At 38.7% G+C, this 10,596-nt stretch overlaps 1 protein-coding gene across 5 annotated transcripts in view; it reads right to left on the bottom strand.

Annotated features, from left to right (window-relative positions):
* Nucleotides 1-598: 598 nt before the first annotated feature.
* LNX2 (ligand of numb-protein X 2) overlaps nucleotides 599-10,596 on the bottom strand; it is a 65,760-nt gene continuing 55,762 nt past the window's right edge. For all 5 annotated transcript variants that reach the window (XM_074330059.2, XM_019736473.3, XM_074330057.2 and 2 more), the window contains 3 exons: nucleotides 8,022-8,253; nucleotides 4,723-4,881; nucleotides 599-2,895 (listed from right to left, as the gene is read on the bottom strand). In XM_074330059.2, coding sequence (XP_074186160.2) covers nucleotides 2,760-2,895; nucleotides 4,723-4,881; nucleotides 8,022-8,253 — 527 coding nt within the window. In that variant the 3' untranslated portion in view covers nucleotides 599-2,759. The remainder of the gene's footprint in view (nucleotides 2,896-4,722; nucleotides 4,882-8,021; nucleotides 8,254-10,596) is intronic.

Here is a 10,596-nt window from a genome sequence, read left to right as displayed (position 1 = left end):
ACCTAGTCCACCCTTCAAAGCAATTTTGGAACTCTTTTTCTGGAATGACCATCAGAGCTGTCATTGTATTATCTTTGATGTCCTGAATGTCATCCAAATGTCTTCCTTTCAATATTTCCTTTATCTTTGAGTAAAGAAAGAAGTCATTGGGGGCCAGATCAGGTGAGTAGGGAGCGTGTTCCAATACAGTTATTTGTTTACTGGCTAAAAACTCCCTCACAGACAGTGCCGTGTGAGCTGGTGCATTGTCGTGATGCAAGAGCCATAAATTGTTGGTGAAATTTCAGGTCGTCTAACTTTTTCATGCAGGCTTTTCAGCACTACCAAATAGTAAACCTGGTGAACTATTTTTCCAGTTGGTACAAATTCATAATAATCCCTCTGATGTCAAAAAAGTGAGCAACATCGTTGCAACAAGTCCCCAAACTTAACTGTCAGACCTCACATGTATTCTGCCTACAGGACTGAAAACTAGAAGGGGGACTTGTGACCCTGAGGTGTCAATGGGATACTGTGATGACAACAGTGGTGCCACAAACAAAAGTAAGCATCACACACTGAGTCAGTATCTGCCGCTCCAGAAAAGAAACGACATCGCTGTTATTGAAAGGATGACTTTTATTTCCATCCAGAATGATTATCACACCATTGTTGAAACATATCTGAAAAATCCTGAAATAATTTAAACTGAAGGCACAGAACAAATGGAAATATTTCACTTTTTGAGTTTCAAATGACAAAATTCAAATATTTCAACAGTAACAATAAATTATGAACAATTTTCCATCACCAAATATCATTCTGACCAAAAGCTATAGTCCTTTGTAATAAAACTGAATTAGCTTACGGTGATTTCAAGATTTCCATGATAACAATAATATTGAAAAAAATTTCTTTCAAAATACTCATTATACCACTGAAGTCAATGAAAGTATTTTATATATAACAAAGTAGCAGTTAGGATATTTGTTGATGGATGGCCACTCCCCTCAAAATGACGCATTCTTACAAAATGTTTTAAAAAATAGCAAAGTAGGTTACAAAATTCTATTTGGGGAGCAGGATAAAAACTTGTTCCATGTCAATTAGCATATCAAAGCATTTCAATATCAAATTGCTTCCAATACCAATCATGACATAACAGTAATATACTGTATGGGGCATTGCCCCCCCTGTGGTTATCTGTTGACCATACAGTGCGGATAAGGGGTTGAACAAGTTAGTAACAATTATTGTTGCCATTTCTTATTTATTCGAAAGAGATATGTTTTTTAAAAATCATTATAAAACTAACTGGAATAATCAGTGACATGCTGCAGATACAATAAACCCCAGCAATGCAATTGCTAAGTTTGAAAACAAAGTGGTCATGCTTCGTCATATACTGTAGTATTTTGAAATACATTCTCTGATCATCCATACCATTTATTACGGAGGTCATATGTAAATTAGCTCAGATTCTGAACTAGGTTTCTAATGAAACTTTTTTCAAGTATGCATACCATTAATAAGGTAAGGATATTTTTATCTTACTCATTTCTTTGTATGTTCTTCCAAAGGACAACCATGTTGAATAAAGGACAAACAAAATGAGCTGATTATAGTTTTCAAAACATTTCAAAAAACATGAAATAGTCTAGTGACCAAACACTAACTGAAGGACATTGACATCTAAAACCTACTGTTTCAGATTAAAAAACAAAAAGACACACACACATAACTTTTCAGACTTTTTCTTGAAATAATTAAGTTCATAATTAAAGAAATAATGGGAAAACTAAGGGTTTCTAAAACACTCAAGAGTCTTATTAGAATAAAATAAAAAAGGTCTACCTTCTCCTACTTAGCTGTAATATGAGTATTTAATAGCAATATGGTTTTTTCTTTACCATCTAGTTTAATTGCATAAATCACAAAAACCTTTCCAGCCAAGTTTGCTGACAGAAGGATATTACAAACTCTAGAAAATGATTTATAGCAAAAAATGATTCAAAATTTTCCTACATAACAAAACACTCCTTTGGAAAAGAATCTTTAATGCTTTTGAACTCGTTCAAGTAAATGCAGCTTCTACCATCTCCAGCACTGAACTATAATTATCGCCCAAATTCCTGTGTCATTGGAGAACATTATCATTTATTCTCTACTATTCTAATAATGGTACATTATTTTTTATTCATCTCTTTAGTAGTGTCAAACTTATGTCTTCATCATCTATAAGTACTGAGAGATTAAACTAGAAATAAAATAAGCCAGAAAAATTAACTTATAAAACAGCATGAAGTTTTGAAATGTTGGCACCGATGAAAAAAACCGGGAAAGGATTACCACCCAAATTTAAAATGTATCCACTCATAGCGCTGGTGGCAACAGTGACAGCAAATGCTATGGCAACCGTCGCCACTGGTACCAGTCCTGGGGCATGTGTAACTCATTTTATGACTCAGTCCGTGAAAACAAAGAGCCACCAGAAGCCCTCGAACCCAGCTGGCTGGGTCACAGTTTGGGCAACTTCATTCATGATTATACGTCACATTCTGAAAACATGAACTGACAGGGTTAGTGGAAGACAGTTTCCCAGCTGAAAGAAATGTGGCTCACTTTAGGAAAACTACTTAAATAATAACAAAAGGACAATCTTAGTGGTTTTGGGCCCTGCATAGACCAGCTCCTAACAACCAGAAACACTACACAACTAAAGGGTCGTCTTCCTAGAACCTGAAAAAGGAAGATGTTGGACGCAAAACCAGTTTCCAAATCTACACCAGGCTGCCAGGCCAGCAAATAACCGTCAGGGTGACTTTGTTCCTCTGCTCCTTCAGCATGGGCACTAAGGCGGAGTGGCTCATGCCCACAGTCGACAGGCCGTTCACCGCCACGATCATGTCTCCACATCTGGACAAAGACAGACAGAAACAGACAGACCGTCAGTATTTCTATGGAATCAAACGTGTTATCCCTAGATTTGTTCAGCATGAAATTACAGTGTCACTTAACTACCAACTGTCAATGATGGGGGTGTATTATCTACTTTGGGGAACATCTGGGGCGATTTTTTTAAGGCTGTATCGGCCAATCAAGGACACCCCTGTGCCAACCTCCCCTGTTATTGGTGGGTGATTTCAAGGGCCAGTGGAGTAATTTTCAAATAAATATGCATAAGCAAAATACGATTTAGCGAAGAAATCTGCCACCTCTTTTGAAAACACCAATAATGCATTTGGAGGGGGTTGCTTACTATTTTGACTATAGTTCTCTTTTCACTCAGAGCTCACACAGTCGAGGAGTCAATTAAGTTAAGAAGAAGACCCACACCTCCTCTTCTGTTAGCTATTGACGCTCACTGTCCTCCAGGCAGGATGATCACAAATGGGAAATGGACCTGAACACCCGTCTATCTTTTATGACTTTTGGTTTTTAGTTTGTCATACGAATATATTATTTTATTGCTAGATACCTCAATTTCTTTTTGGAAATAGGTGGAACACAAATTATAAACTACTTAACTGAGACCCAAACTGACTGAGTAATTTAGCCAAGAGAACGATGAATTCGTTCCCCTACTCTTTCCTTATAAAACAATGCCTTCCAGCTTATAAAATAATCTCATAACAGACTGATCTGGAGCATGTGTAACTAACCCTGATCAACTTTTCATAGGATGATTTCGATGTCACTTCCTGTTTGCAGTGTCAACTCACCATTTGTGCAGCAGTCTGTCTGGGATCTCAACATTAACTTTTAAGAACTGGTTCTTTCATCCAAAACCAGGCACTAAGCACTTACAATCACCTATCTCCTCTCTGTTTGTAGAAACTCTTGATATAATCACCTGTTTCCTTCTCCTGGTGCCTGAGCTTTGAGAAAGAAGCGAGACTTGCACGGAGGCTGAGCAAGTCCCCTCTGCCCCGTGGTGACAACTGGCAGAGGCACAGTGGGGAAGGCTGTGGAGCCAGGCAGCTCTGGCTTTGAAAGGCAGCCAGCCACTCTCAGCTACCTGATCACGGGCAAGTTTCTTAACCTTTCTCAGCCTTAGTTATCTCGTTTATAAGCCAGGAATAATACCACCAAATACACCTCATAGGGTTGTTGAGAAGATTCAATAATACAACCACAGGCACGTCACACTGTACTTGGCACACTGTAAATATCACTCATCCATCGTGAAACATTTAGTGAGACCTCACTATACACGCAAGGCACTGTTCTGGCTGCCAGGGACAGAACAACAAATGCAACAAAAGCCTCCCACGTGGGGCTTGCACAAGTACAATGTTAGGTAGACATTAAGTGCTACGGACAAAAATAAAACAGGGTCATCTAATGACAGGACTGGACCTGAGTGGGCAGCATGGAAAACTGCTCCGAAACTCACATCAGTGTGTCCGATCTGATGACTCAGGGTCAGTGCTGTCATTAGATCAGCAAACTACAGCTATGAGTGGCATGGTGGTAAAGGCTATGCGTCAGTTTAGATCAGGGTTGGCAAAGATTTTTCTGTAAAGGGCCAGATGGTGAATATTTCAGTCTTAGTGCATCATGTGGTCTCGGTCACAAAAGGCTGCCACTATAGCTCAGAAGTAGCTCGGACAACATGTCAACGGGGGACTGTGGCCGTGTTCCGACAAAACTTTATTTCCAGGAGCAGACAACAGGCTGAATTTGGAGCTGACCCCGGTCTGGAGCGTGCCCACCACAAGCGTGAATCACCGCAAGACTCACTTTAGTCTTCCATCATAATAGGCAGGAGTTCCCAGGACGATGGTTTTAATGAAGAAAGGCTGATTGGTGTGGTTCTCTTCATATCCACCAACAATACTAAAGCCCCAACTTCCCAAGCAGTTTCTTCGTAAAACTATATCATGGCAGCTATGCAGGGAACTATAAACAAACACAAAAATCAAGAAACAATGAATGTGGAGGCTTTTACAGCTTGTTCATCTTTGTTATAACTCTGTCCCATGTCATACTCAGCGCTGCTGGGAAAAGAAGAGGGGCCACTTTACTGCCTTCTGAATGTATTACTTTGATGACCCATTTTCTAGCACAGATGCAGTCCCAGGTAGACTCCAAGTTCTTTAACTGTTTTCAGTCTTCTCTTCCCAAGTGCACGCGTGTGCACACACACATGGCTTAAATAAACGAGGTGATAAGTCCCACCTGAGAAATTTGTATGAAATGGTTCTGGGTCTGTATTTGTTCACTGCAGCATCAACAAGGCTCTCCTTTCTGACATACGCTGGTACCTTCAAAATGTGTACCTTCAAAATTTGCATCTACAAAACTATGTGTAGTGCCAGGGGCTACTAGGCTTATCGGGGTCACTTTATAAACTATACAAATGTCTAACCACTATGCTATACACCTGAAACTAATATAAAATATTGAATGTTATCTATAATTTAAAAAATAGTCACAGGGATATACAGCATAGGGAATATAGTCAATAATGTTTAACTACATACAGTGTCAGATGGGTAATACATTTATGGGGGTGATCACTTTGTGAGGTGTATAAATGTCTAATCACTGTGCTGTTTTGTACACCTGACACTAATTTAAAAAATGTGCATCTACAAAAAAATGGTATGAAGGAGCCTAGCCCTGCCGGTCTCAGCACTCAGATGAAAGAAGAAAACGAGCAGTAGGGCAGCTTCCAAAGAAAGTAAGATCACTCTCTCTACACGAGGAGTTACAATTCCTTCTTTCCTCTTTCACTTCAAATGCTTCCATTTAAAGGGAGACTCCAATTGACAAAATAGGGAACTCAATGTGGAAAACACTAACAAAAAAACCTATCTCCCCACTTTTAATATAATGGACATTGAGATGCTACAGTTAAAATGCTACTGCCAGTTTGGAGGATGCTATCCAGGGAGGGGGAACAATTCTATTTACACTTCCGTAGCTCCATGGATTTGGGAACAAGCCATGAGTAAAAACATAAAAGTACGAGTAAAAATAGAAGAAAAAAACCCCCGAATGATGCAGAAAAATATATTTATTTACAAGAAATATCTTTCATTTTTAGGTGAAATTGGCTAAAGAGGCATCTAAGGCAAGGTTTCCTGTTTTTCATCTATTAAAAAGATTTAATAAAACCAGTTCTATAAACTGATATACAGTATGCTAGAACTTCCAATGTGGTCTGGTTTCTTAGCTTGCTGATGAGAAAAACCTTTAAAAGGGCTTCTGGGATGGAACAGAGTGCCATGCATTGGCCTGGTTTTTCAGGGAAAGTGTAGGTTATTTTCATTATTAGAATCTTCTGCGAAAGACAAACAAAGCAAACCCAAACAGACAGCTGTCTGGTACAACCCCAGCAAACTCCAGTGGAAGAAACTCCCTTTCCAGGAAAAGCAGAGCTGGTACCCTGTATGGTGTGAAACTGGCTAAAAGTGCCACCTGTACCCACAGAACAGCTGTCCTTCTGACACCTGCTTGTTGAACATAAATTTGCACACAATACAGATCTTCGAATTGACAGGTATTCTTTCCATACAGGGGCTCAAAAACAGATTTTACTAAACTGTATTTCTCACCGACAACCATTGTTTTCCTTCCTGGCACACCGGAGAATGCTCTGAACACAAGGGGTAAGGATGCCGACCCCCAAACTAGACTGGAATAACAGATAAGGAAAACTAATGGCAGCCCCAGTGTGAGAGCGTCTCTCCAGGACATCACCGGGCTGTCTGTCCATCAGCAGTGGTGGGACTTGCTCAGCTCAGCACAGCAGGAGCAGACGACCTCTCACCCCTAGTGTCTGGAGGGGCCTTTCGGACATTCTAGGTTTAAAGCCACAGGTCATAGCATCAGGCTAAGTATTTAACAAGATCAACGAGGTTCCTTCTGATGGCTACAACTTTACAAATTAGATAGCATGTCTGCAGGAGTATAACAGCAGCCACCTAAGTCTATGCTGACTTTTCAATGAGAAAAAAATCAATCAGTTTTCGTGCATGGAATAGACACATATGAAGTAGTTAAATCATCTTTGCCGTAAGAAAATTTCTCCACAAGATCCATATACAAGGACCTTACGGGTCCCTGAGACATGAATTCTATTATTTCAGGCCTTTTTTTTTCTTTTTTTTTAACCAAGAGGAAAAGTAAGCAAGTTAGATTACCAACAAATAATCCAATTGGATAATCCAATAATATCCAAAAATCTAATAATATCCTTGCTTCTTCTGTTATTCTTTGTGAAAGTACTTTATAAACCATCCATCACTATACAAATTCTAGTTATTATTACAAATTTAGTCCAAATGAAGCTAGATAGCTCTTTTCATTTTAAAGAATTAAGAGTCAGAATGTTTCATCATAGTTCCGTTTTAGGATTCTTCTATATATTAACAACCTAAACTGATTTGGAAGCAAAGATAGTACTACACATTCTCCTTACTGCAAAATCGGATAATGCAGCAACCATGTGGAGGTCCAAAAGCTTTTCTGACAGGACAGTGACCAGCTCAGGACGCCTGGCTGGTTGGTCAGTCATGAAGCAGCGAACTTCAGAAACGCGGTTAGGAGCAGCTACTCCTGAACACCAATGATTTGGCTTAAAGGGTATGTCCACCCTGCCTTCTTAGGAGAGTTGAAAGGATTAAGGAAAAAGGTCTTTGAGAAAGGCTTCTGGGATAGGATAAGGCCCCACGCTGTGATCTGAAGCACATGTACCAGAATGGACGCTGCAGGTGGCAGCTTCCCTGAGAAGAGGCTGAACATGCAATCTCAGGCTCGTCCACTTACGAGCCATACCAGAAATGGACAGATGGCTTTATTCATTTTTATAAACAGATGTGTCTTTTTAGCTTGGTTCTCATTATTAAATTTACCTTTTAACATATAATAACCCAAGAAAAATTACCATTTTTCTTTTGTTACTTGATTTGATGTTGCTACTTGTATATAACAAAAGCCCCTTTTCCCCCCTCAGTGAGTGAATTTACTGGGTTACGCACTAACAAAGGACGGCATTACAATTATGTCATGAAACCACAAAAAGCTGTCAGTACCTTGGAAGCCCAAGCCACATGACCCACGATGGGGACCAACTGGCATCATACTCGTTCTCACTGAACGTGCTCGGCAGCCCGTCGGTGACCTGGGTGGCTTCCTCAGCTACCTGGACCTCAAGTGCTCGGAGGTCAACGGTGGGGGATGCAGCACTGGCTTTCAGGATGGCCACAGCCTCGCTGTGACTCAAATTGGTCAAATTAATGCCATTGATATTCAACAACACATCACCTGTTCAAATGACGAGACAAGAAAAATGAGCTGAGCGATCAAGTGATTATTTCCCTGTAAATTCAGTTACTTGTAAGCTAATCAACAAAAGTTAGTTCCAATGACTCACACAAGGCAAAGGACATTTTTCACTTCTTTGTAGTTTTTATAATACTGAGAAAAAAATCCAACTCATGAAAACATTCCACAAATTTAAAATAACTTCACAGTATACAGGAAAAAGTGTGGCTTGAGGCCCAGTGATTCAACTGGAATTTCATGAGCTCTAGTTGAGCTGGGTCAGGCCCTGGCAAGTTCATTTCTCTTTCTTTGAGCTTTAATGATTGCTACTGTTCTAACCAATTCAAAAAGTATTTGATCCTTTGCTCCTGGAAATGAATTCTTAATATACTGTTTCATATTTACACAGTTTTATACATAAAGACAGCCCTACATACTTTACTCAATGCAAACATACCAGAATATGTAAAGAGAAGATTTCCTGGGACCTACACAAAGAAATGAAACTTGTGATTTGAACATCTTCTCTTGTTTGAGGAAGAAAAAGTATTTGTTCCTCTGTCAGGTAATATAATAAAAAAGGGCAATGAGGATTAAATAAAAGGTTAGGAAGGAAAGGATTACTTTTATAGGAAACACACATTTGTAGCAAGAAAGCCTATAGAAAATCCTCCTCTCCCAATTTATCATTTTTCAGATTATTGAAGCATTCTCATTGCAGAAAATTTAGAAAACAAAATAAATAAGAAGGAAATAAAATTATCCCCAATTCTACACTTGGACAAATAACTTAAAAAAAATAGCAGCCTTCTTAAGATATAATTCATGTAACATTCAATTCACTCATTTAATAAGTTACAATTTTATGATTTTTAGTATAGTCAGAGTGTGCAACCATTATACCTCATTTTTAGATCACCCCCAAACAACTCCGTACCCATCAGCAGTTACTTCCTTCCCCCAGTCCCAAGCACTCACTGATCTACTTTCTATCTCTATAAATAGGCCTAGCCTGGGTATTTCATATAAATGGAACCATACGTGGTCTTTTGTGACTGGCTTCTTTCCGCAGGCATAATGTTTTCAAGGTCCAGCTATAATGTAGCTTATGTTAGTACTTCATTCCTTTTTATGGGCAAATAATATCCCATGGCCTGATTTATTCATTAGCTGATGAACTTTTGGGTTGTTTCTGCTTTCTGGCTGTTATGAAAAATATTGCTATGGACCTTCATGTATAAGTTTGTATGGCCACATGTTGTCATTTCTCCAGGAATAGAAATTGCTAAATAATATGGTAACTCTACACTTAACTTTTGAGGAATTGCTACCGTGTTTCCCCGATAATAAGACCTAGCCGGGCCATCAACTCTAATTGGTATTATATTAATTATATATGATATACGATATGATATATTATAAGACCCTGTCTTAAAATAAGACCGGATCTTATGTTAACGTTTGCTTCAAAAGACGCATTACAGCTGATGGTCCGGCTAGGTCTTATTTTTGGGGAAACATGGTATACTGTTTTCCAAAACACTTGTACCATTTTACATTCCCACTGGCAATGTATGAGAGTTTCAATTTCTTTACATTCATCCTTGTGGGTGTGAAGTGGTTTTGATTTGCATCCCTCTACTAATTAATGACACTGAGCATTTTTCCTGTGATTATTGGCCATTTACATATCTTCTTTGGAGAAAAGTCTATTTGGAGTCTTTGCCCATTTTTAAATTGGGTTATTTGTCTTTTTTATTATTGAGTTATAAGAGTTCTTTATGTACTCTTGATACAAACCCTTCATCAGATATATGATTTACAAATATTTTCTCCCATTCAGTTGGTTCTCTCTTTACTTTTTTGGTGGTGTCCTTCATTAAATTTGTAATTTCGATGAAGTCCAGTTTATTTTGTTGTTGTTAATTGTGTTTTTGGTGTCACATCTAAGAAAACCATTGCCTAATTCAAGGTCATGAGTATTTACACTTGTGTTTATTTTCTGTAAGTTTTAGATCTTACATGTAGGTCCTGGATCCATATTAAGTTAATTTTTGTATGTGGTGTGAGGTAGGGATCCAATTTCATTCTTGGAAAAACAGCTTTTAAGATACGCTTTTCCATATGAACAAACCAAGTGTAAGGAGGATGCTGTTTTTATCACTGTAGTCCCATGCACACAAATTATATAGTACGGATGTGGGATGTGAAATGGTAAATGAGTTAGTTCCTAAACCCACTACCTTTTTATGTTTGTCTTCTGCATTCCCTCTGTGAGCTCCCTCTCACATTGACACTTTATTATAAGCAAGAACCGTTATTTAGAGATGATTGTTCAGAGAA

The sequence above is a fragment of the Rhinolophus sinicus genome, chromosome 16 (assembly GCF_057876585.1).
Source record: "Rhinolophus sinicus isolate RSI-liver-muscle chromosome 16, RSI-T2T, whole genome shotgun sequence".
NCBI lineage: Eukaryota > Metazoa > Chordata > Mammalia > Chiroptera > Rhinolophidae > Rhinolophus > Rhinolophus sinicus.
Note: the sequence above shows the minus strand (reverse complement) of the source record. Positions and strands in the feature narration are given on the sequence as shown.